This window comes from Scatophagus argus, chromosome 14 (genome assembly GCF_020382885.2).
Source record: "Scatophagus argus isolate fScaArg1 chromosome 14, fScaArg1.pri, whole genome shotgun sequence".
Lineage (NCBI taxonomy): Eukaryota > Metazoa > Chordata > Actinopteri > Scatophagidae > Scatophagus > Scatophagus argus.
Genome location: NC_058506.1, coordinates 20427766 through 20454829, shown reverse-complemented (window position 1 = coordinate 20454829; position 27064 = coordinate 20427766). Strand labels below are relative to the sequence as shown.

Below are 27064 nucleotides of genomic sequence, written 5' to 3'. Positions count from 1 at the left end.
TTTAAAAAAGGGAATATATTTGACCAGTATCTGTTGTAGCTTCAAGACAAACATAGCAGCTGATATGAACACAAATCTCACATTCGTTAATGGGGAGAGACGCGCGCTGTGCAGTATTTACATGCAATATTAATATGGACAGGAGGGGGCGCTCTGACATCACACACACACACACACACACAAACACACAAACACACGCACACACGCAAAGCACAAAGTAAAGCAAGTCCCGTTAGTCTTATTTTATTTGAGCTATCTTTATTTCACATTTATTTGTACACAATAAATACAGTTAAACATCCACTGGTGTGTAAATATGACGCTCAGCAGTCACTGCAGAGCCTGACATTGTAAAACGTGGGTAGTTTGTCACTGAATTTCAGATTTAACGTGGAATCAGGACCAGTAGCGAGTCAACAACAACTTCTCTATTGGGAAAAGAGACTTCAGTCTGACGACTATCTTTTTTATTTCAATACAACAGGGTAAATGCAAACTTCAAAAATAAGTTTGATGTCATTCAGATCTCAAGGAGATCAACGAGAACACAGCGACACGGCTGACAGATATCTCTTTTCCTCTGATCGAATTGAACTAAGGTTAATTCTTTGATCCTAATTCTTAAAAAAAAAGGAAAAAAAAAAGAAAGACAAGCTGTGCTATTATTTGTACATATAACCACCTCCAGATTCTCTGTAAACTATTGGCATTTCAAAAACAATACGATCAAAAGGTCACATCTCAATCTCAATCATAGACACTACAATGGCTATTTAAGGCTAAATAACGCAAGAGCCGATAAAAGAAAATAATTCTTACCAATATAGCTGGTAAACAAAACGTCAAACGAGAAGTATCGAACAAACAACATAGCATCCTCAATACTGAAAAGGAATAAGAAGACATCAAAAAGTGCTTCACTATGACAGTATAGATTTTTTTTTTTTTTTTTGCTTTTAAATCGGACAGCTAGCAGCTCAGGATGGTTTCCTCCTTTAAAATAAAGGCATGTTTAAACTGCACATTACCTCAGTGTAAACTGTCACCAACTGCAACCCTCTGATCGACAAACCGCCACTCACACCAGCAGCCTTCACAGGTCACGTTAGTGTCATTAGAACATTTCCAGATCTTTATTTTACAACACGAGAGGAAAATAAAACCGACAATGTACTGAATGTACGCACTTTGTTTCTCCCTTTAGGAAATTTCTTAGCGTTTTGTGCAAAGAAAAACTAACATAAGAAGCAGGGCTTAGGAATTAACCAATAAAACGGTACAGGATCCATTATTGTGATCAGTCAAACGTTTCTAGGAGATTCTCCCTACTGACATCAACAATCACTCAACTAAAATTGCCACTTTTCCCTTGTTAACGTAACCGCGTGCAGTTCCGCGTGTTTCGAGGAGAGGACCGGCCTCGTCCGTGCTGCGTGGAGACAACCAGGCTTTTGGTTTGCGTTGAAGAGCAGGACGTGTCCTGTGAAGTTATGAAAGACGCTGTTGCATAGAAGGAATCCGACGATTGTGAAAACTCAACAACTGCACATCAGATGGTGGAAAACAACAGGAGGAGCCGCACAGCGAGCGACACAGTGAGACGCGACCGAGATCGTCCATATGGTGTTAATTAGAGCTGGGATATACGGGGAAAAGAAAAAAAATCAAATATCGCAACATATTTGGTCAATACGTCCACATCAACATTGCAACAATTTTTTTTTAAGGGTGACTACTTTGGTTTCCAAAGTATTAACACAAAGAGATTCTTGACAGATCACTTTACTGCGATGCAGCCTTTAAAATCAACAAAAAGATCTCAAGTCTCATATCACGGTAAATATTAATATTTCCCAGCCCTATGAATAAAAATATTATGTGAGTGTTGTGTTCATCAAAGAAAATGATGTTTCAGCTCTTCTTGATTAGGACGTGCTGATCTCAGTCCGGTCAGTGCAGCTGCAGGAACTAACGTTAAACATTTCAATTCCTTGCGGAGAGTTCGAGAAGATTAATGTCATGTTCGTTTTTGTTGTTACGATGACTCTCGGCAAACGTTGATGGTGCAGCTCAGCTAAAAAGCTATGATAGTTTCCTCCACTTTGGACTCTCAAGTTTCCCTCAACTTGTCACTGATCCATGTCATTCACTTTAAATGTTATCCCGTGGACTCGTGTGGTTTTGTAGCTGAACTTGGTGCTCAGGATTTGCGTGGATTTGCTTCCCCCACTGCGAGCAAATAATGTGACTTTACCCTTTACATCAACTTCTCACAACAGGAGGTTTTAGGGATGTTGTGCTACACTGTGACAGGTCACATGACCTGCAGGGTCACACATCAAATGCTATGAGCCACAGAAAAGAAGAGGAAAAATGATCTGAACAGCGTGAGCTTTGCAAAAACTAATACCAGGACTGACATTTGAAGATACTGATATTCTGTCGATATATTTTGTCTGAACTGAGACATGTCCAGGTAGAAGACATGGACAGCACGGAATGGAGGATGTCCCACTCTGATTCTGGACAAACGCTCAGTGACAGGAGTGTGAGAACCCGAACAAATGAAGAAGAAGAGGAAAGGACAGGAGCAGAGTTAAGAGAAAGGCACAATATTCCTCCACAGCACACAAACCCTCGGACGTGTCGCGTGAGAAGACGAGGGGGACGAGGTGGAAGGTCTCTCCGGGCCTCCAGGCGTGTTCAGCGGGTTGAGGTGTCCACGGGTTTCCTTTGGGAGGGCGTTCAGAGGCACAGAGCCGCCAAGTCCCAGCTGGTTTGAACGGAGTCGCCGCCGCCGCCGTCGCCACCACCACCAGGGTGCTGCCTTCACACCAGCGTGATCTCCACCTCCTCCCTCCGCTTCACCTGCCCACGAGGATGCTGCTTAGGGGGCGGAGGAGCAGCACGCACCTGGAAACATCCATCCATCAATGATTCAATTAAAACGCAGACCGTTTACGCTCAGCAGCAGAAACACACAAACGCAGTAAGTGAAACTCTTGATCCTGGGCTGCGGAAATATCACACACTCTGTCACACTCTGTCACACATCAAAAAAACAGAAAGTGTGTGAGTGTGTTTACTCACGGGTCGAATGGAGCCACTTTCAGGGTATTTGGGAGGTTGAGGGGAGCCTTGGGCTGGACCTGAACAGAGAAGAGGATCCAGATTATCACCGTTAACACTTTCATTACCTTTACTTCACTTCAATCACCAGCATTCACACATCATACTTATTCTGACCTCTCAAACCCAGACAAACCAGAAACTCTTACTCTGAAAAGGGCTTTTGTGCGGCGCTGGCGGTGGCCTGTGGTGTCCGTTGTGATAGGAGGGCGGTCGGCCAATGGGAGAGGGTGTGGCGCTGCAGGGACTCGACTGAGGAGAGGACATGGTGGGCGTCTGCAGGGGGCTGCTGTGGAGAGGCCCCGGCTGGAAGGGACTACGAGGGGATCGCTCGCACTGGGCCAAAGGGGAGGGGGAAGCCTTCAAACAGGAAGCAAAAAGAAGATGAATCTACACGGCGATTACGGCCGAACTTTGGGTTGTGTGATGCTACAAAATGTTAGCTTACATTACAGCTGTGTTTGAATATCAAGTATTTATTAAGCCTTCCAGAGCTGAAAATCAGTCCTGACTGGCCAAAGATTCTCAGCTGTGTGCAAATTTGTTAACAGAAGACAGTTGAGACAGAAGGTTTTGTGGATGGAGACCATTTTTTGTTTGCCCACCACCAATTTCTCACTGAGTATCGTCTCTCTTTGTTCTCATGTATTTGACTGGTCAGCTCAGAAGAAAAAGACACTTCCAACCCCTGGATCTTCAGGTTTAGTGGTGAGATTGAGATAAAGCCATAATCATCACAACGCTCACGTACTTCAGTCTTTTCTCTTATTAAGCCTTCCTAAACATACCTGTGCACTGTCATCTCTTTGTGCGTCTCCATTCTCGCTGGCGCCGGTCAGATCCTCCACCAGAACCGCAGGGAAGACGCCGACGACGCCATTGAACTCTCCCTCCCAGAAACCATCGTCCTCGTGGGTCTCCCTGCTCAGGATGCGGATGATGGCACCTTCTGGAAATGACAGCTCATCATCTGTTTGTCCCGCGTAGTCATACAGGGCTTTGGCGAACGACACTGGAACAGAGAAGGGCAGGTTGAGAAGACCCTGAACCACCGCAATATCCCAGAACAAAGACAGATCAGACAAACATACTGGCTAAACGAGCATTAGTTTAAGGGAGGTATCCCCTCACCACTGCAGTCTCCGTTGACAGAGCCTGTAGGTAACTCTGTTTCAGGTTCGGTGGAGTTACTGGACGAGTGGGATCTGGCGTCCAGTGCTGCCAGAGCCTGCAGCATACTCAGCAGGCTGTTGGAGGAAGGCAGCTGCAAGTATTTCTCTGGGACGTAGCCTACCTGTCCACTGCGGTTTCTGGCCTGAAAACGCAGAAAATATGGACTCGTGATCATTACAACTGGTGAACATTTCTGGGTGTGAAATCCACAACAAGCATCATCGAAAAATCCAAATGAGTTCAGCCAAAACTGTTGGAAGGGTCAGGGTCAAATGAGGGTACCTTGACCCAGTCCTCCATGTCTCCATCATCAATGACCTCCAAGATCTCCTGCTCCTCAATGGTCAGTTCATCTGGCTGAGACGCCTGGAAACCAGGAAACAGATCAGTCTGCATTTTGTTTGCATGAAAATAAAGTTAAACAGAGAAAACCAGAGAATTCATCAGAAGTCGGCTTTCATATGGATGTACAGTATGTATGTAGGAGTGTACCTTGTAGGAGTAGAGCACTTTGCAGGTCAGGGGGTAGTTTTTCAAGGTGCTGGAGGGACTGGAGCTGCTGTCATCTAACACTTCACCGCTGTCCTCCATCTCCTCCTCATCCTCTCGCTCCAAATCTGCTGTTCCCTGCAGAAATACGACACAAGTTACTGCGTGACACAGCTGGAGGTGGAGGTGAAGCGTCACTACTGAAATACAGCGTTAAGACGAGCGTTAAGACGAGCGTTTCTGCATTAGTGCGTCGTGGCTCTTACAGAGAGTGAAGGATCGTGGGCACTGAGGTTGTTCCAGCGTTCGTTCTCCAGCTCCTCCATCACCTGGTTCATGGCGCTCTTCAGCCACGTTTCAACAGCAACACCCGCTTGCCTCAGCAGGTCCAGACGGGCCTCGGCTTTCACCTTCACCGTCTGAAAAATTAACAATTAAAAATAAACCAACAAAGGCGATAACACGCCGAATGCTGTCAAAACTGGACGTTCTGGACGTTAAACTGAGAACTGAGTCAGGTGATATGAGCTTATGGTGGAGGATCCCGGTCTGCTGGACTCTGGTGTGGTTTGTTCAGGCTCTGTGATGCAATCCAGTCGCTGGATTTGATTTCAATTGACTTTAATGTGAATTAAAAATTGAAACTATATCAAAAAAAAAAAACTACCACTTCTCAAAACACTGTACAGAGTCCTGTTTGTGTCTGCAGCGACAAACGAGCCACATCAGAGTCCATCCGGAAGCAGAACGAGACCCTCCTCTTCAGATGGTCTCAGTCCAGTTGTTCAGGACTCACAGCTGTGGAAAAAAATCAACAAGACTAAATGCTACTGATCTAAATGAAAGGCATTGGTTTCTAAACACTTTTTAACTTCCTTTGTTTTGTCAGGTGACTGTAAAGCACCCTGAATTGGACTGAATTGTTTGAAAGATGCTATATCAATAAAGTTTGATTCATCTCTACACTGTATGACTACAACAGCAGTGCAGCAGGACCCAAATCTGTGGCATTTCATCTTTCTGACCAGTAGGTGGAGCACTGGGGCCACCTTAAGTAATCAGACACTGAATGAGAAAACAGACAAATCCATTTCTTACTCAGTAACACACACACACACACACGCACACACACACACACACGCACACGCACACACACACACACACACCTCTGCCCTGCGAAGACTCTGCCTGGCCACCTCCATCTTGGTCTCCAGCTCGCTGTTGTTCTCAGATGATTCTTGAGTCCCATATTCCTCCAAGGCCTTCAGACAAACCAGAGGAGTATTAACACACACACACACAAAATCAAACTCACATTAACGACAGCTAAAAGACATCAACCCAAACAAAAAAAAAACAAGAGAGAGCCGGAAACCGTCAAACAATAAAGCTACAATAAGGACATTTGAATGAGCTTTACTGGAGAGACTCATTTCCTGTTTAATGGAAACATTAACTCATCTGGAACTGATGGCAATCACTTGACCTTCACAGTAAATCAGGAAAAAGGGTCAGCGTGAGGCGATCATAAACTCGTACGCTGTGTCGTATTGCTTCATCCTATTTTCTTTCATACGTGCCGGATGACTTTACGATCTCCAGGTTCATTATTATCAACCTGACCTGCCTCACGGTCTCACAGCAAGATACACAGCCTGATTATGATTAGACAAAGAATAAGAAGAAAGACAAAATCCATCAACAGTAACTGTTTTCATGCTGCACATTCACTGACTCTCCTCTGTCCAATCATACGCTGATGTTTGCCCTGAAGTCCTGTTGAAATCCTGTGGACATATAATACAGTATAATGTTTCCATAAAGTCAGTCAGTTAGCTTCAACTTGACTGACTTTTGCTAATATTTGTTTAGAATTTGCTTTATCAAAAAGTCAACAGCATAAAATTGGGCCCGGCAGGTTTGTAAACGTATTGAAGCAAAGTGTGAGCAGCCACGCTCTTTGTTCCATCAGGTGCACATTAACTGATTTATGGTGTTATGCACAACGTGGCAGGTTACTTTGTGCTGTCACGCAGAAGGCTTTGAAGCACTGAAAAGTCACAGCCTGGCAAACCGTTTCAACGATCTCAATTCAGTGAGTCATTCCTCTGATGCAGAGACCACTGCAGGTACAATGAGGCCCGCCCACAACATGGCCTCCGCGTCGCCCGGCGCTGCGTCTCACCCTCTGGGCGTGGATGATGCTCTTGTATTCTCGGGCCACGCGGCTCGCCCATTTCCTCGCCTCTTTGTCCAGGCTGTGCTCCTCCGCCGTTCCGCTCTCCTTCTGCAGCTGCATCACCTGCAGACGCACAGAGGCGGAGAGAGAGAGAGACGGAGGTGATGGAGGCGAACAGAACGGGACTGTAACATTTAGCCAAGATAACAGAAATACTGTGCAGGAAATATTCATACTGACTTGTTATTGTCATTACTGCATATTGAAGTGAACAAACCTTCACAGCTATTTTAATGTTCCATAGAAGACGGTGCCTAATATTTGTTTTTGGAGGATATATTTTACTGTGACAACAAAAGTGAAGGGTTAGAGTTTGTCCAAATAATTTAGATCTCACTGTAAATTCATGTAATATGGAAATCACTTGATTCTAAAATCTTATTTCATGAGCAAACAGAGCACCTTCAAGTCAGTCTTGTGGTTTGCCAGTAAAAGACAAACAAGTTCGAGTTTGTTTACCATTTCTGTTACATCCATGTGGCAACTTCCTGTTTACAGATAATTTAAATCCTGGATTTCTGCTCTCTATGAAACCGCGGTCACATCTCAAATCACAGCTCTTAATGTCACTGTTTCAAATTAAACTTTTCCATCTTAATTAAGATGAAAACAAGTCCTTAAAATCTGAGTGAAGAGGTTTCCACATGACAACAGCAGTCAGTGTGTGTGTGTGTGTGTGTGTGTGTGTGTGTGTGTGTGTGTGTGTGTGTGTGTGTGCATATGGAGGGGAAAGGCTGGGGTGGGGTGGGGAGGGTCACTGCACTCTGATGAGGCCCACTCACAATGCCTCCTTTTCACAGCTGGGCCGTTCACAGGACCCGGCCTACCTCCTGCCCCTCCCTCCCAGTTCAGCTCTGTTCCTTTACCGGATCCCTCTGTCTGGTGCAAGTGGTGTGGGGAGGGGGAGGGGGAGGGAGGGAGGGGAGGGAGGGGAGGGAGGAGAGACTCTCCACCACTAATGTTTTCTTTAGGAACAGGCTGCCGCTTGTTTGACTTCCAATGAAAACAACGCCAGCGTTTGCAGTCTGAACAAATTGTCCAGTGTTGTCCAGAGGACCAGTGCACAGGAGGACCGGCAGAGTCTAGTAAGGCTAGGAAAGAAGCCTGTGTGACCTGGACCGCAGTGCACCGCGGTGCACCACATTCACGTACAGCAGCCATCGGTGAACCACTGGCAGATCTGCACGCCGGGGTCGTCTTAAAGGATGATAATGAAATATTTTCGGACCGGAGCTGACATTTATGCTGATGTTAAATATTTGTTTTCTAGAGAGCAAAAAATGCCATGAATGACCAGTGTGGATTGAGAACTGCCTGAAATAGATTCCAGTCCACATGACACTACAGGCTTCGTGAACAGGTGTGCAGAACAGATCGCATCTGAATTAGGGCCCACGAGTCAGGAGGGATTTGCTGAGGTGTGCAGGCGGTTACAGCAGGGAAGCCCATTTCTGTCCGAGTGACGAGTATCTCAAAATAATGATGTGCCATTTCAATATAATGACATAGTGTCTATGGCAAATAATGAGAAACTTTCTCAAAGTTGTGGTGTTTATTTTTGAGAAGTTTGTCATCATAATGGCCTACAGGTTCTTCTTTTTCCCCATCACACTGGGAAAAAGGGGGCTTCAACTTTACACACAGAACTTTAAAAGCCTTGAGTGTTAAGGCAAGGCAGCTGTGAGAGCAGGTGTTGATTAAACCACACGAGGAGATTCAAATCGAAACAGCACTGCAGTAAAAAAAAAGAAAAAGAGATAAAGAAAATATCCAATGAGATGAGCAGGTGGGGGCGTGTCACTTCAGGTACAGGTGATAAACCTGATGAAATACAACCCACGAAGTCCTGCAGTAATACCACAAGGAAGTATTTGCAAATTGTTATCACAGCGGCATCATTTTTAACTTTCCCGCAAACAAAATGAATTACTTTGCTCGTGATAACGTGCAACTGCTTGTGTTGAACTGGCCAGAGACAAACACTTCAAGCTTTGAGTTCAAGCTTTGTCAAAAACAGCCTGGTGTGATTTTTAATATGATGTAAAACTTGTATTACTCAACTGTCATAACTGTTTCAAGTCAATAAACTCTTCCTGGCTGATGTGGTGATGTTGACTTGGACTGACAGTAAGTAAAGGTAAACTGCTCTTGAGCAGTGACGCCAACACTGTGCTGTCAGGGTCACATTTGACATTTCATGACTTGAGCAACAAAACGTCAGGATTTACCGTATCTGCGTCGACGGGCTGGAACAGGAAGTCTGGCGCTTGCTGGAACGCGAGGTTCTTCTGCACAAAGAGCTGCTGGTGAAACTCCTGCAGTACCTACATGTGTGTGTTTTAACGAAAAGATGAAATACATGTTTAGCCAGAAATGAATGTGTAACCGTAATTTCCATCCAAATTATTGCTGACACTGTGTACTTTCATGCTTTTATTGTGACGAGCCACTCACAAAGTTTCTGTTCTGATCAGAGTTGGAGTATTGTTGTAACAATGCGGGGACTGTGCATTCAGACACTCTTCAGATAAACTTTAATAACATTCCTGAAACATTTAACTATAAATAAAACATAATGTGGGGCAACTTGTATGTAATTTCTAACAATATAATATTTTTAAATTTAACTGGTAACTTGCTGTAATAAGCTCCACGTTTAGTGACTTTGCACACATTTATCTTTATCTTGTTTCAACGTACGTTCTGTCAGGGCAACAGCAAGATATAATATAATACATGATACTACAGAGACGGACAGCATGTTCATCCTGAGTCTCTACTGATAACAGGGATCTGGTCCAGCACTGGACCGTCATTTTACATTTACTGACACCAAACCTGAGGCCAGCGAGTTTAAGAATCAGATCCACAATACGAAACATTTCTTCAAATAAGAGTGCACTTAGAGTGATAAGTAATTTATAATCCTAATTTAATCCGCTTGAAAGGCCAATAGTATCGTTATCAAAGAACGTTAATTTGTTCCTTTCAAAACACATCTGAGAGCTTTTGTTTTCCCTCATTGGAGAATTTATTAAGTTTTCCCAGACTTTTAAATGCAGCACAGGGAAATCCTGAAAAAGTATTTAGACCACAGCGTAAAAAAAAGACATATTCATAAGTGCTTCCTCTAGTCAAATCAAAATGTCACATGAGCTCAGCTGGAAACCTCTGCGCCCTCTACTTCCCCTCCATTTTTCTAATTCAAACAGTCACTCAGCGATCCTGAGAGGCGAGATGAGCTGAACCAACCGTAAGCGGCCAACAGCGGCTCGAGAGCACGTAACCGAGGAGCGAAGAGGTAACTCAAACCTTCCATTTAATTAGCAGTAGAGTTCAGCTCCTACTGCATTTCATGCAGATACCGAGTGACGGGTTAGCGATGTGCCAAACTCATCATAAGGACTGATATTACTGAATGGATCAGCATCAATTAAAATTAAAGCGAATTTAAACCAGATCAAATGCCGATCTTAATCTTCCTACTGATCTCAGCCGTGTTGTCCACCTCAGCCTGCGGGTGTTGCAGTGTTGTTCTCCTTCACGACAGTCGAGCTCTGAGAGGGAACATTTTAGCTGTGCAGAACATTACTTGGCTGCACAGGTCCGAATTACTTTGAGTTTCTGTGTTGCACTGACCGAATGCGCAGACAAACTCCAACCTTGACAAATCCATGCAGCCGATTTTCATGAGTAACTTTATGATGGGACAAATTTAAACTTGTCTGCTCTCAGTCAAAGACAGTTTGTGAGGGAAGAGGCTCCACTCTGTAACACGGTTGTACGATCGTGAGGGCTTCTGTGGCTCCAATGATTCCAACAGAGTGAGACATCTCTTTGGCTGATAGCATCACATCATTTTCAGGAGTCACACACAGTGACTCAATTAAACTTCAAGTCAGATCATATCAATACCTTAAGATCATCAGTCTAATGTTTTTGAATCTGGACCTTCAGGATTTGGATCAAGTAGCTCATGAAAAATAATGTGAGCCTAATTTTGTGGGTCTTGGCACATATTGATTTTTCTCTGTTTGATGACCGTCTTTGGCACAATCACTGAACTGAGTTCCTTCTTATCTAATTTTCAGGCTGTGGTTTGAACCTGCACTGGGGACCTGGGTCACACTCACACACACTCACACACACACACACACAGTCCCAAAGGAAAACTGATCTGGACATGCCCGTGATGGATAAAAATGTGAACTTTGAAGACTTACCCCATGTGAGCTGTTCAGGAGCTGGTTGAAGGTGTTGTGGACGGCCTGGTAACTTTCGAGTTCAGTCTGACACAGTGAGACCAGGTAATCTCTCACCTGCTCATAGATTCTGCCATCTAACACCTGCAGACAAAAACATGTTTCCAGGTTTACAGCGCGTGTCTGTCTCTCTTCACCCACCCCGTCGTGCAGCGTCTCCGTCCTCACCTTGATGCAGTCCACGAGGTCTGTGTTGTAGTAGCGCTGCTGGTGAACGTTGGCGGCTGCTAGTGTGAGAAGGTAGTCGTTTCTGGCGTGCGTGGCTTTTGAGTTACACTCGCTCCTCTTGGCTTTCAGCTGGAATATAAATGTTCACGCTGCTGACTGAGGCACCAAAGTGTCACAAAGAGTGGAGCAGTTTTTGTTTTGTGGATGTAAAGATCTCATACCTTCACACTTGCCCTCTGAAGACTGGATCTGGACTGGAAGAGACTTAGCTTGGACCTAAACAAGAAAATTCAAATTTAAATCAGGTCTGCAAAAAGCAGACACATTCACTACAGAGCATCTACAAGTGTTTATTGATTACATACATAACCTGGTTTCTCTGAGTAACCTGGTTTCTTAAATGCATGTAAACACACTGATTGAAATGAGGCACAACACACACACTGGAAGTGAAGACTGTGATGTCATTTACTATAGCAAAACAAGAATGTGGCTACCAGAGCAGGATGTCAGAGCATTAACCCTGTGTGTGTGTGTGTGTGTGTGTGTGTGTGTGTGTGTGTGTGACACACACAAAAGTATTTGTAGTATTAAAATAAGTCCCAATCCAGCTGCTAATCCTTACCAGCAGCAGAACTTCACCAAGCTGTGCCTCAGCACTGTAATAAACTTCCCTAATGGGCAGAAAAATGTCTGCAATGTGGTGAGTCAAACTGTTTGTGTTGTGCCAGGAAAAGTGTTGAGAACGAGGGAGAAAAGATTTGTTTCCCTCAATCCTGCCGCTTGTTGGGACGTAACTAAAGCTTGTTTTCGTTATCGATGAGTCTGTGAATACTCATCCTAAAGTGTCATTCCGCTCCAAGATGTGAGTTAGCTTGGATGTTTGAGCTTCACTGAGCAGAATGATGTTTGTGCAGCGTTTGACACCAGAAGGCTGTTTTCACATCCATCTGCTGAGAGAGGAAAGCTTCTCTGTGCTCAAAGTAAAGCTGAGCCACAGTGCACACGTACCTACAAGCATGTTGTGCGACATCACGACTGTTTGAGACACCAATCACGGTCCAGAATGCAACTTACACAAGTATCATGTGGAAACTTCAGCGCACATACACCGAGAGTGGAGCATTCAGTGAAGTATTAGACATCCTGCAGCTAAACTTGAGTCTGGATTTTTCAGTGAAGGGGGGGAAACAAAACGAGGCAACCGTACTCACTGTACTGACACATGAAAATTAAAATTTCATTAAAAGTTAAATTAAATTAAAAGTGTTTTCTATGGTTCAAAACACATTTGAAAGAGATCTCTAACTGATCATTTTTGAGTCTATGAAATGCCAGAAAATTGCATAAAACTGTCCAAAATATCTCAAAGCCCAAGGTGGTGTTGCTTGTTTCATTCGATTCACAGTCCACAACTCAAACATATTCAGCTTACAGTGAGGTCAGACAAGGAAAAGCAACAAATCCTCACACAGAAGAAGCTGGAACCATGAATCAGGCATCAAACTACTTTAAGGATCAACAAATCATTTCACCTCTAAATGTTTGTATGATGCATTTGCTCTCAGTGAATCGAAGACAACTGATGGGACTATTACTGATGTTTTCACCCTGCTGTATTTTATCAGACAGTAGAGTGATCTGGTTCATACTTGGCGTCCAGCTCCGCCTTCTCCCGGACGGCCTGCGCCATCGTCTCAGCCTCCTGGTACTTCTTCCTGCTCTTGGTCAGCTCCTTCACCGACTCCTGCAGCTCAGCTTGAACCACCGTTAGCTGATCAATACACTTGAGAGTTGGAGACACACGAAGACAAACAAGGGAGAACAGTACGTGAATTACCATTTCCGCAATGCACCGCCTGGAAAATATGCAAATTCCCCTTCGTCATATCTACAGAGGACGTGGGGTGAGTGTAATGTCACAATGCTGTGTACAGGAGCTATTAATGGCACCTCCTAAAAGGTGAGCGTGAACAAGAGCGGCATTGTAGGCTGCAGGAACGCGGCCAGCAGAAACCAGAGAGCAGCGCTGGTTACACTGCAGCAAGGCAGACTCACACACTGGGCTGATGGCAGCCATTAATGCTGAGAGCAACTGCTGTAGCTCCGGCCCTCATTTGGCAGACTGTTTATTGCACTGTTTAGCAATATTAATCTGATTGTTTAAGTTCCCACTGGAAATGATTCTGACCAGAGGACACATGAATTTATCTGCTACTGCCACTCATAACTTTCAATTATGATTACAACTGAACGAAAAATAATTTTCATCGTGTGTGTCAGTGGATTACAGTCACGTCCCGGCTGCACCGCGGCTCAGTCACGGCTGCGCTGGGGAAACATTTTCAGATGTCCTTAGTTAACTTTGAGGTGTCCTGCCTTTTTGTGTTTTACGAGCTTAAACACACATTTGCAGCTCATGCAGAAGTGCTAACAGATGCCTTGTGGTTCTGCTCATTTTTAACTTCTGCAGCAGACAGAGAGATACAGTACTTATCCTCACCTCTCATGTCACAGCAGCAGAACATGAAGAAACAAAAAATGCAACAAAAAAACATTCAGGCCTGTAACATCCCCCCACACATCAACAGACAGATCGAGGACCACGTGGCACGATGAAGACAATGTGGCAAGTGGTTTTGAATGTCAACATAGCCGAGCTGCTGTCATTAGCTTTTATTTCCTTGTCATAAAAATAAGGATTTTATCAGCGCCTCAGTCCAGCAGCCTGATAAAGATCTGCTTAACAGATTAGCTGTGACCAAAGGTGTTTAACACTTGCTCAGTTACCAGCAGAAGCAGATAAAAATAAGCAGATGAGAACCACAGTGTCCTGAATTTGGCTGTGTGGAAATGGTGTGACTGATAACAGAGAGCAGGATTTTATTGAGCCATCCATCTATCCATCAGAATCAGACACTTCAGGGAAGAGAAGTTTGTGCTAATAAAAAGGACTCAAGTGACTGAAACCTGAGCAGCTGTGAGCTTGACCTGCATTACCTTCCTCAGCTGCTGCTCCTTCTGCAGTCTGACCGTCTTGGCTGGATCGGCAACCTGGACTTTGTAGTTTTCACAGGCACTGATTCTGGACTGGGTGACCTGGACTGTACCTTCCAAATAGGCCCTCCATACACAATACATGTTCCTACACCAAACACGAACAGAAACACAAACAGGTTTTCTCAAACGCTCAAGAATCACTTTGCATGCTGCAATTTAGTTTCTTGTAACCAAATGATCAACTTGGAGCACACCTACATGCAATCTCATGTTCATCTGCATCAAAACACTCCAAGACATTCAACAAACAACCAGTGCACATCACTACACGCCTGATCAGAAGCACGTAAAGTTGGGAAAACGTTGCTACCTGTGATCTTGTTCTTCCGTCAGACCGTCGGGCCAGTCCCTCTTCAGGTACTGATTCGCCAGCTTCTGGAGGGCCTGGGAGAGAAGAAGTGAGAGACAAAAGCAGGGATGACACCCACACACACTTCCTGTGTCTCAGTAGATGCTCAGCAGACTGCCCCCCCTCCACCCCGGCCCGACCTTGTCCTATAAACCACCAGGCAGCCAGAGCATGCAGACAGAACCAGAAAAAGAGTAAAGTCAAAAGTGTTGAAGAAAGTATGTTATTTATAAAGACTTTCAAAATGAGATACAGCACAGCAATTTAAAATCCACACACACACACAGTCTGTGGTTCGACACAATGCATGGACTCGTTCACCTGTTAGCCAGAGTTTAGAGGTTGGCTCGCTTTGGAAGAAAGATGCAATTTATTTAGACCACATTCGCCCTCAGAGATATATTAGGTTCCTCCAGCTCAGCCAACAGTGAGGTTAACCTTTGAAGAACTTAAATAGCAGGACGGAGTACACAGAAAAAAAGGTGAGGAGGATATCTCTGGTGTTTCTGAGAGTATGTTTGGTATGTCAGAGAAATGAACTGCTGCTGTAACCAGAATAAACTGATGGAGAGAGAGCTGGATTATTTTTAGCATTGTGGAGATGATCTAAGTGACCTGACTTGCAGTTTTGTCTTCAATAAGCACGCTGCAAGCTAGCAAGACTCGAGCTACAGCTAACTGGCTTAATTGACCTTTTTCTCTTGTGGGTGGTGTAAAATGATTTTGTTCGGGTTGTTATGTTTAGGACAAAACTGTCACATTAAAAAATGAAAAATGAGAAGTAATCACCAAAATTATTTAGTTTAAACCAAAAACAAAACCAATAAAAGTGAGTGACAGACTGATTTCAAAGATGTGGATGTTCACCTGGCAGGAAGGGTGGTGTAAAGACTCTACTGTGTTGCATTATGGGAGCTGTAAGCACATTTCTGTAGCTCGACTTGTAATAAGGACAGAACGTCTCTGCCGTCTCTTGAACGTTCCCCTACATCACACACATGCAGTACTGAACTGCCACCTTTAAAATATCGTGCTGCGGCAAATCATCGGCGCCTTCGCATTACTGGAGGATCGGCCAGAAACGCAGTCACTGACGAAACCAGTGAATGTGGACGGTAAACAGATAAGTTATGCCCGATGAAATATGTGGGCAAAAAGAATTTATGTTAATGTTCATTTACTTCATGCTACCATTTCTGTTTTAGAGCAAGAGACACCAGTTTTTACATGTTTTTTTGTGGCTTTGTTTTTGCTCTCTCAAGTGATTTGTGCCTCAGTCTCAAACAAGAGCCCATCAAGGAAATGGGCCCATCTATCCTTCCTCTGTCCACTGTGAAAGGACGAGCTCTGTCATGCAGTCCCGAGGCAGGCGAGGCCGTGGCTCTGAACTCGTTGGTCTTGGTGATCTTGGTGCCAAAGTTTCAAAGCCGCTACAAACCCGGCCATTGTGGGATTCAGATAGAGGGAGAGAGAATCGCCAACCGAGCTAGCCTAGCGGACACGCCTGAATAGTGCGATGGGAACAAGGAAAGGGGAGGAGGAGGGATGCGAGGACAGCAGAGGAAGAGACACACAGAGGAGGACATTTTATCACACTGTGTGATTTGAATAGTAATCGGCTAATGGCTAAAGCAGCTTGCAGGTGTAAGAGACCCAGAAAAAGGCGCGTAAAGAGAAGAGATTTGAAAAAAAAGAAAAAGAGGGGGGTGTAACCAAAGGGAACGAAGTGTTCCAGAGACACTCTGACCCACTTTGATTCAACCATTGGCAGCGGGTGTCTAATTGATCACATAACTAGCAGGCAGCACAACCCTGACAAACACGACATCTTTCAAACTGAGGCACACAGCGAAGACATTTTCTTCATTTTCATAGAGGAAAATTGAGAAAAATGGCCATAAAACTGTCCCAGAGCACAATGTGACATCTTCAGACTGACTGTTTTGTCTAATCAACTGTCTAAAGCTGATTTAGATTCAATTTACAGTGATATTAAACGGACAAAAGAAGAAAAAAAATTAAGCAGCTGGTTCCAGCAATTATTTGGGTATTTTTACGCAAAATGTAAAGAGATTACTGAAATATCTGGTGCATAATTTTCAGTGGTGGCTGATCATTTAATCTACTAACTGTCCACAAAGCACAAGATGTCTAGCAAACGCTGAAACAAACTCTGATAACGACTCCTGTGGACGAGTCAACATGCTGATGTGGCGTGAGAAGACAGAGCTGAGGTACACTGCTCGGTTCTGACAAAATGTCACTTCCAAAACAAAAGGTACGACCTGAGCATGCATATCCAATGAAGCACACATGCACAGGGTTACAGTGAAGGCAGCCTGCAGGCTCATCTTAACCCTCCACTGGATGCCCACATGCCTTAGCTTAACTACTACTTTTTTGCTTACATTATCACTACAGTCATATAGCACTTAGACCAAATAAATAAAATGATATCATCACAGTCTAATACACTTAAAAACATATTGTTCCATCCCTAAAGATGTGCAGGACGCAGGACAGACTCGCACATGAATTTTCAAAAGCCTTGTTATTCTTTATCCGCTCACTCTTCAGCTTGTAAACCAGCCGGTGATTTTAAACAGACTGTATGGCCAGGAATCAGGGTTTAGTCCAGGGCGCCGTGAACAACAATGAAAATTTCTCATTTTTTGGCTCCAACTGCTGCTCTGGCTCTGATGGTAGAAAACTGTGCTGAGTGTTTTCTTCCTTTTAGATTAGTTCAATAGTCTAAGTTTAAACTTCCCGTTTGAACGTTAGGGAAATTAGTCGTTAGGAACATTCCTGACACGGACCAATCACGCTTAGTTTTGGGTGTAGTCATCCAGCAAAAGGCCCATTCTGAGCCAGGAAAAACCCTGCAGCGTAGGACTTCTACTTCTCTCTCCTTACTCTCAGACTACGTAAATCATTTATGCAAGGTGACAAGATGACATGGACCCAGCCAAGCAATATAAATAATGTACAATCAGGTGTCAGAGGTTTCCAGCCACAGAAGGTCAGAAACACACCGTTTCCCCCTTTTTTTCTTCACCGGAGAACAAGTGTAAAGTACGAATGAAGACCACATCTGCAGCAGTACGATAACAGTCACCTGTTAAACGCTCGTGAAGCCTACATTATTATATATAGCCTGTGTTATTATACTGTATATAGTGTCAATACCTCGGACTACCTACACACACCTCAGAGATGTATTTCATGAAGTACCATTACCAGTTAAACCAGCTTTATTTTTTCAGTTTTTAAAGTTTAAATCAGTCCGAACTCAGTCAACATGGAAACTTGGTGTCCACACTGGCATGTTTAGTTCTCATTTCTCAACGTGCCACACTGAAACACAGAAAGTCTTCACTTCTTCCCTGCTGGACGTGAATCACATTTTGACATGTACTGCTATTACTATGCACTTCACACCTGAGTCACAGCCGTCCATCTCGATTAGTATGTCATGTTGTGTTAACTCACACCACATGTATAGAATCGGCCTCTCTGTGCAGCCACGAGTTTCATGGGAAAACAGATGAGCTTAGTTTCTGGGACACAGGGACTGCACTGACACTGACACTGACACACACACACACACACACACACACACACACACAGTCGACTGCTGATCATTCAGGTCATTAATCACGCAAGAGACGCTCAAACTGAAGGACAACCGACAACCTGAGCTGGCCTAAATTTGGCCTGATTTTGAAATTGGTCAGGAGTGATCAATTCAGGTCTAAGATCAGGCTTAGTCCACGACATCTCTGCAGCATTCCAGTTAACGTGATTGTTATTAAATTAAATTTAATTCAAGTAAGGCTAATAAACAACTCTGACCCATGGCTGTAGTCTGTAGCTTAAATACAATTAAAGAAACACGGAAATCCGTCCACTGAGAAGACCAGAGGGGCAGACAGTCAACACAGAGGATATTTTAAAGGACCTTCAGCTGTTCAGGAGAAGGCTGCAGAAATGTTTGGTGGACTGAGAAACTTCACCCAACTTTCCATCGTCATGAGGGTGAGGAGATAATGACTGAATTTTCATTTTCAGTTGAGCAGTTCCTTCAATCATTTGTGAGCTTGAAAAAACCCTGAAAATTCTCCAACTGATAAGAGGTTTCGTCTCTTAAAAATATCGACTGTAACTTGTAACTAATTTGTTTAATGGTCCGATTCACCTCACATCTTTTACTTTATGTTTGCGTTTGTCTTTTTTGTTTTCTTCACAGTGAAATGATGTGGTCGGGCCTGTTTTAAAGTCATGAAATAAACAAGACTTGACACGGTCTGGTCACGTTAGCTCCAAGCCGGCTTTATAAATACTGTTGTCATCCCTGACACTGTTTATATTTTTTTATTTATATAGTGTTTTATATTTATATAGTGTTGTTTTATATTTATAGCAGTTCCGTATTTTGTAGGTTATTGGACTTATACCAGAATCAGGAAAACTAATTTCATTCCAGCTCATGTTCCTACATGTGTGAAATGACAATAAAGCTCCCTGAATCCTTGAATCCTTGAATCCTAAAACTAAAACTAAAACTAAAAAAAAAACAAAAAAAAAATCAATCCTGGTTCAGTTTGCTTGGCTCATTTAAGTCAGGCTTTTTTTTGCCCATCAGGACCAGATGCACATGGGCAAACAGACATGCGAGGTTGCTGGTTGGGTAAACAGGGACATGCCCCCTCTCTTCACAGCGGCGGTGGACATTCCTCAAAGGGCTGAAAAACCTGAACAGATCCAGGAGTCAAGGAGGGATTTTTCAGACAGTCGACTGACGTCTTCAGAAAGCCGTGGGCAAAAACAACACGGCGAGGAGGAAACGAGCCAGTGGATCACCAGCGGATGTTGTTTCTCTCTCTGTTGTCATGTTTTCTTTTTAACCATTCAGGAGCTAACTGACCACATGAGAACAAAGGGCCCCACTGTCATATGGCGTCTTTGGAGAGGAGTATTGTAAAAACTGTAGCCAGGGCAGTAATGATGTTAACAAGCAGCAGTAGCGCTGTGAGAGAGGGCAAAGAGTTCAGATTTACTTACCTGGGCGTAGTCCCTCTCCACAGCTGCCCTCTTTTGGCTAAAACTCCTAAATAGAAGAAAGAGAGCGGAAGTAAATGACGCCATCCTAAAATGTCAATGAAGGATGAGACAATAATCATTACGGCCAAACAACATAGCCGTTACACCCAGAACGAAACAAACACAAGATGATACTGACACAGTATTATTATATATGTTTGATTGATGGTTTCAATTTTCATATCATTCAGTCAATCGTCATCCCTGATAGGTGAGGTGGGGGGTGGGGCAGTTACAATCTCACATTTGCAGATATTGTGCTTTTCACCCAGATGTTAACCTCAGGATGTTATCTGCAAGCTGTATAAAAGACGTGTGCCAGTGAAGGTGAAAGTGGTGTGACAATATCACATTTGGCGTCAATTCACAGGCATTTATACTGACATGTAAGCCAAAAAAACAAAAACTTCACAATGACTGGCTGTGGTTGTCATTATTTTTGCAGAGTGACAGGCTGTTAGATCTGTCTGTCGAGTAAAAAAAACATTCATCTTCATTTTTATCACAGTCCCACATCAAAAACATTTTGTCACCTAGCCCTAGCTGTTGCCGTGGAGACCAAATGATGTGCATAAATACATATGGGTAAAAAAGACTGACAGCAGTTCACAATCGGCTCACGGATTCAACAGTAGTTAAGCTGTCGAATTTCTGCAAACATCACATATAACTACTATGAAAACAATCTTGCGGTCGGTCTGTTTGCTTTCAGACCACAAACAAACCTCACCGCGGAGCTCCTGGATGCAGACAGAGACCCTGCTTTACCAGCCACCTCTGACCAGTTGTTTGGTCCATACCAGAGTTCAGCTGACAGCTTTCACGTCAGCCCAGCGGCACTAAACAGGAAAACACATCAGAATCTATCTATCTAATCAGACTCGCGTCTGTCTGCAAAGGAAGTCCAGTCATCCGTCTAAACTCATTCACCCTGCAGTTTTCCCATCTTCTCCTCTTCCTGTGATGCTCGACGTGGATGTTTCTAATGATACGGTCTTCACTGAACTGAAGGTCAGTGCTCACACTCTGCTGTTAAACACACACAAGGAGTTATTTTCTGAAGTGATGGAGCATACTGTCGTAGTTTTGTAGTTTTTAGTCAGATTCACTGAGGAACTTTCTTTGGTTGCCTTTTATATGACAGGTTTCCCACTGCAACCTTCATGATGTGTTGATGAAAAATGGCGCGTTTGAAGGAGCACCTGAAATGCTTAAAATAGCTGGAGTTGTTTGGCTGGTTTCAAGAATACATAAACAAATCATAAAATGTGTTAGTGTGAGTAATTCAAGGTATGTGAGTAACTACTGTTAAAATATTGTTTTATACTGCTGTTTAACTGTTTTAGGCTTGGTTTGCAATCGCAGGATCAAAGCAAATGATAACTCAAGAGAAATTTATACAAAAGTCTAAGAAAAGAAGAGAGGTCAGCGCCCTGGGAACAAATCTGACTGCAGCAGAATCATCATTAAGTCATTAAACATGTCGAGACTTGACTGCCATGCTCCACCCTGGCTCCAAACAATTTGGCTAACTTCCTGGGAGCTTCCCTGTCTTCCTTTAGCCTGCTCCCTTCCTCACACTTCTCCACACTTCCAAGGCTGACTCTCTTCCACTGCCCCCCCACGCTCATTTCCCGTCATTTTCCCCAAACAGGGCTTTAGCTGACAAGCAGATGCAATTTCCACTTTGCTGAATCATTTCTCGTCTAAGATCAGCGAGTGACCCTTGCAAATTCTGTGGCAGTGGAGTTTCACATTGTTTCTGGAAGACTAATGTTACTAAGCCTCCCACAGCGAACGATTCAACGCAGGCAGAACATCTGGCAGCTCTCTATGACCTTAACTTCCAGCTGTTTGGAGGTTCAGAGCTCCGCCACCAACCACAGACAGGAAGTGGGGAGCCAGTAGGCTGTCAACTCAACCCAACACCAAGGCTGAAAACACAACCACAACCTTTGGCTCTTCAACTTTGAAAACGCCTACGCATTTGAACACAGCTAAAAGTCCACTGTTTACTTGATCCCAGAATCTGAAAGACTATTACACCCGAATTTATGTTTTTAAATTAAACAATCACAGGACTGTAGAAACAGACCAAGGGAAAATATTTACTCACACTTGTGTAAAATCAAAAGGCCAGAGGCAGGCAACTTAAAATTAATCTGGTCTGTAAGAAAACAAGCTGGATCTTACTGTAGGGGGATGACACCAACTGTCTGCCTTTTAATTACACTGATGGATAAACAGATCTAACCTTTTAATTAAATGTCACATTATTATTACAGTATGGACTCAAATATAAGACTTGTAGCTTGACTTGAGCCACACTGGCTCCTACAGACAGTGGTGCATTATGGGTTGTTTGCAGCCTGATGGCTCACGTAACATCTTTTGTTGCCATGGAGGAATGAGGACGGGATGACCCTACAGAGGAAAATATGTGTGACTATTGTTCAGCAAAGGACAAACTGAAGTGATGTGGTGTGCTTGGCTAGTGGAGCTAACGGCTACAGAGCTAATTGCTAACAGCTAACGGAGCTAAAAGTGCTAAAAGTGCTGACTGGTAGGACAGTAGGACTGAAGGTTTTTGTCCAGAGGAACATGAAGCATTAAACACTGAACTGGAGTTTAACGGCATCGCAGAACAAACCTACAGAACATAAATTCTGCACTGCAAACAATGATAGAAAGTAAAGAAGTGTTTTGATTTTGAGAAGGTTCACACTCACTTCGGATCAGTTGAAATTGCCTTTCGGGCCTGTCATAAAAAAGCTACACAAATATTTGTTCTATTTAAATAAAAATAGTGCCTATTTCATATTTGCACAAGAGAAAAGACTTCAAGGATGCCTTGTTTGTATCTCTGGGAAAACACTGAAAGTGTTTCTGTTTCTTCTGGTTCTCTGGTGCTGGAAAACGGAAGTGGTCTTATAGTTGGGCCAACATGGCGCTCTGTAATCCACCTCATGCACAGCTTGACCTCTGACTGCTCACCTCAGGTCTTCCAGGAGGTCACATTCTGTTTGGTGTTTGATGTGTAGTCGGCTCATCTGCTCTGCATGAGTGTGTTTCAGCTCCTGGGTGACCCGGACCTGAACGAGGAGGAAGAGATGGTTCATGAGGAGGAAGAGGAGGAACAACAAAACATTTTCCAGAGGACAACCAATGGCTCAGGAGGTCAGTGTTAATCTGACATTAGTGCAAATGAGCTGCACTCGTTATCATGCAGAAGCTCTCACATGGCAGGAGTCAAATCTCTACGGGTTTCTAATTGGCTGTTAGATAAATTATGAAGTGCAGTGAACATGTTTCAGCTATGAAAACCGGCAGCGTGGACGACAGAAAAACAGATTTTGTTTGTCGCGATTTGGATTATGAGCCAGATGAAAGTTCAAATCACAACTAAAAAGAGGACTTAAAGTAATACACTCATCATCTTCAGGCTTTAGACTTTTGGTCAGAGAAAACAAGCAATTTAAATACATCACCTTGGACCGTTTTCCACTATTTTCTAACATTTTATGAAACAAAGAATGAGAGATTGTTGAGAAAAGCGCTGTAGCTTTTAGCAAATACTCAAACAGGAATAAATGGGGCATTAGCTGCGGATCACTTTCATCTGTGAAAACATACACATTTGGTCCTATCAATCATGTATGTGGGACTGCATCAATATAAACCACAGTGTGTGTGTGTGTGTGTGTGTGTGTTGCTCAGTGATGTGTTTTTCATAGTTTGTGGGCAACAGTGCGGCTCCATGACAGATCAGGCTTTGGTTACACAGTCTGTATGTGTTAGGATCAGTTCACTGCTGGTTTTGTTTGTTGACAATATAAAATATAGAATATCGTCAGCTGAGATGGCAAACGGTGCCGAGAGGCTACTTTGCAATCAACAACGAAATATGAACTCTGTCTCACAGCCATCAAAAAAATAGAAACAACAGACAACTCCTCAGTCTGACAGGTGCAGAAAAATCTTACTGATCGTACTATTTGACTATCAACTCATCAGAATAAAACACAAGAAATGTGCGCTTTGTTTACAGCTTCATGTCCAATTAGAGAAATCGTCAACACATCACACAGTCAGCATTACGTTACAGCAGCTGGTGGACATCAAACATAAGTTTTTGCAGATGATTTTAAGTCAATAAGTCTTTCTGTTTACTAGTGAGGGAAAAAACAGTCCAATAATCGGTAATATTTTGAGAATCTGTAGTTTTTGTCCCATGTGAAAGTAATTTTAATTCTTCCTAAACTATTGTGTAGATAAAACAAGAGACTTGCTAACAAGAAACTGTCAAGTTATCAAACAAAGCTGTGAACATCCAAAATCAAACCGCTTAATGAAATATTCAGATTTCATTTCTGAGATCAATGGGACGACTTCACACATCATGTTAAGGCTCAGACTGGTGACCAAGTTGGATTTCTGATAATTAGCTGTCATCCTCGGGTCAATTATTAGCCAGATCAGTTTTGATTTGATTTGGAATTACCCCACAACACGCGAGGCAAGTCAGTGTGTGTCTGCTTTAACTTCAGGACAAACATTACTCATAAATATCACAGATTTTCAGTCTCAGTTTCGCCTTCAGGGTGGGAAGGCCAAATGTCAAAAGACACGAAATTATTGTCTTTAAAAAAACTTTTAGCAGTCTACATACCTCTGCTATTAAACTTTCAAAAACGTAAAACCCGCATCTGTTTGACTGCAGTTGTCAGTTAAAACGTCCTGGGGTAGAAATGGTCAATTTTCTGTGCTGCTGAGCCATGTTTTTGAAATATGACACCACGTGAACATTTTTTCGCAGAACGAGACTTTGCTGAGATTTTTTTTACGTTTGTTTCCCTTAAACTAAAACGCTATCTCAGTTTACTCATAAACATAGCAGACTACTTTAAAGTCATCTATAAATACCCGTTGATTGTTCTTCTTTCCCCTCTGCACTTCATTCGTACGATAAAAAAATGCACCAAACTACTTATAAAAAATTTCCAATTTACAGTTCAATAGCTCCAACTATATTGAAATGACAGAGCATAACTTAACTTGATATTTTCTTAATAAATGTGGATCCACTCTCAAGCTCGGCGTACACAAAAACCGCAAACTGCATTTCAGTTGAATAAAATCTTAAGTTTTCTTCTGTTTGCCACTGCCATAAACTTGCTCCGCTCAACTATTAAGACCGCGGATGGCAGTAGGACCACTAGCTGATATTTACTTGAACTTAAGAGTCGCTTGGTAAATCAGTCGTACACCGATTTAAAACAACAACTCTGTAACGCTATTTCTTAAAATAAGTTGTTTTCTACACCGTAGGCGCTTTGACGATTTATGTCGCCACATTCTCAACGCTTTGGGAGGACCTTGTCTCCATTCGAGAGGGAACGAACGGGGCACGTTAACGGGCTATTCTCCCTAAAATTTGCGGCACATGGGACTTTTTTGTACAAGCTTCCTTCCTTTGATGCTTTTTAAAGAAACAACAGATGCGAAAAAAACTTATAAGACAACAAACAGCATACATTTACAGAGTAAAAATGATAAGGTTATCGTTTAAGCCAACCGACCAGCAACAAAGCGTACATTTTCGACCATTAAATATGCACCAGTTCGTCGAGAACGTTTCCAGACAAGTAACGTTAGCTTCAACGGCTACAACGGGAAAAACTCACCTTTCTCGGTGGGGGTTGCATCCTTCTTTCTTGACATAAAAACTATACAAAAGGCTGATGTTTTTCCGTAAAAGTTTGTATAACTGTTTCGAACAAATGATAAGTGAGGGTATAACAGCCTCAGTCAAGCGGCCATAGCGACTCCAGTAAATAGTAAGTTGAGTCCCGTTGAAAACACTGTGGCCCCGGGGAATAGAAACCATATGCGTCAAATTAGCCGCAATAAAAGAAGACACTTCCCACCACATTTTCAAAATAAAAGCGACAGAGCCGCAGCGCTATAAACACGACTTCCGGTACACAATTCTTCAACATAAAACAGCTTACCCGCAAATTCGAAAACCTTGACAGTGGGAAAACTTCTTAAAGTAAGTTGATCTTGCTCGCTACGACAACAGTTATGAAATCTATTCTACCACAATTAAAGCCTAACTCACAAGGTAATCAAACTTAGCATCAAAGGGTAGCTGGAAATGTTTCTGCAATAAATGTAAATTAAAGATAGCAGATGAAATGTATGGTATAAATCTGTAGCAGCTGTAGCGGAGTATATGAGGGGCAGGTTATTTGTGGGGATGAGGACTATGCTGGGACAATGTGGTGCAAGTATTTCATTGCATAGTTTATTGAATTTAATAAATTGGGAAAATTACTTTGAAAAGATGTATTTATTCGTGTTTGTGGTAGGCTAATTTTACACACTATAATGTGGGACCTCTTCATCTATCTTTAGACGGTGAGCCCTCTACTGGCCGTGCAAACACGCATCAGTGGTGACGAGGTGATGCCCTCCTGTGTATGTGATGTCTTTTTATTTATGTCCATGTCATTCTTTTGTTCCATAACAAAGCACAATACTGCTGTTGACCGTTCAGCACCAGAGGCCAGTTATCTTTTGAACACACACTGACAAGTTAATGTTCACATAAAAGTGAAAATTGTTTGTCAGATAAGCTGCATTTGTGGTTGCAAACAAACACAGAGAGCGATGTTACAGATGTGTTTGTGTTGCAGATGTGTTTCACTCCGTCATCTTCTCAAACTGCTTCAAACCAAATCACAAGAGCTGAACCAGGTTCAGGAGCAGTTTCACAGTCCGGCTCATAAATCTACCCACATTTCGGTATGTGTTCCTCTAATTATACCCAACTTCCTCCCACCCTGCCTGTTATTGTGTTGGCATCCTGAGCGGGATCACACCGAAAGACAGATCAGGTAGCAGTTAAACTACCTCTTGGTGCCCCCCTACCAAAGTATAACCAGGGTTTATAACTGTTTTCACAGCTTTCTGCCCGTACATGTCAGACAACCTGGTCTGCCACTGATTTTAGTTTACTATTTAAACCATTTATCCATAACTTTTATAAAACTATTTCAAATGTTTGGCAATCACTCTTAGCTTTCAACATTT

The 27064-nt window shown here is 43.1% G+C and overlaps 1 protein-coding gene across 1 annotated transcript; it reads right to left on the bottom strand.

Moving 5' to 3' along the window:
* Window positions 1–1787: 1787 nt before the first annotated feature.
* LOC124070686 (F-BAR and double SH3 domains protein 2-like) lies at window positions 1788–25882 on the bottom strand. The gene is made up of 20 exons (XM_046410805.1): window positions 25654–25882; window positions 22964–23061; window positions 19931–19976; window positions 14831–14904; window positions 14461–14605; window positions 13113–13246; window positions 11682–11736; window positions 11461–11589; window positions 11254–11376; window positions 9259–9354; window positions 6977–7093; window positions 5958–6053; window positions 5058–5210; window positions 4795–4929; window positions 4585–4668; window positions 4261–4444; window positions 3918–4141; window positions 3279–3489; window positions 3091–3149; window positions 1788–2913 (listed from the first exon to the last, which is right to left on the bottom strand). Exons 1-20 carry the CDS (start codon window positions 25672–25674, stop codon window positions 2830–2832), a joined length of 2268 nt encoding a protein of 755 aa, XP_046266761.1. The 5' UTR covers window positions 25675–25882; the 3' UTR covers window positions 1788–2829.
* Between the last annotated feature and the right edge of the window lie 1182 nt (window positions 25883–27064).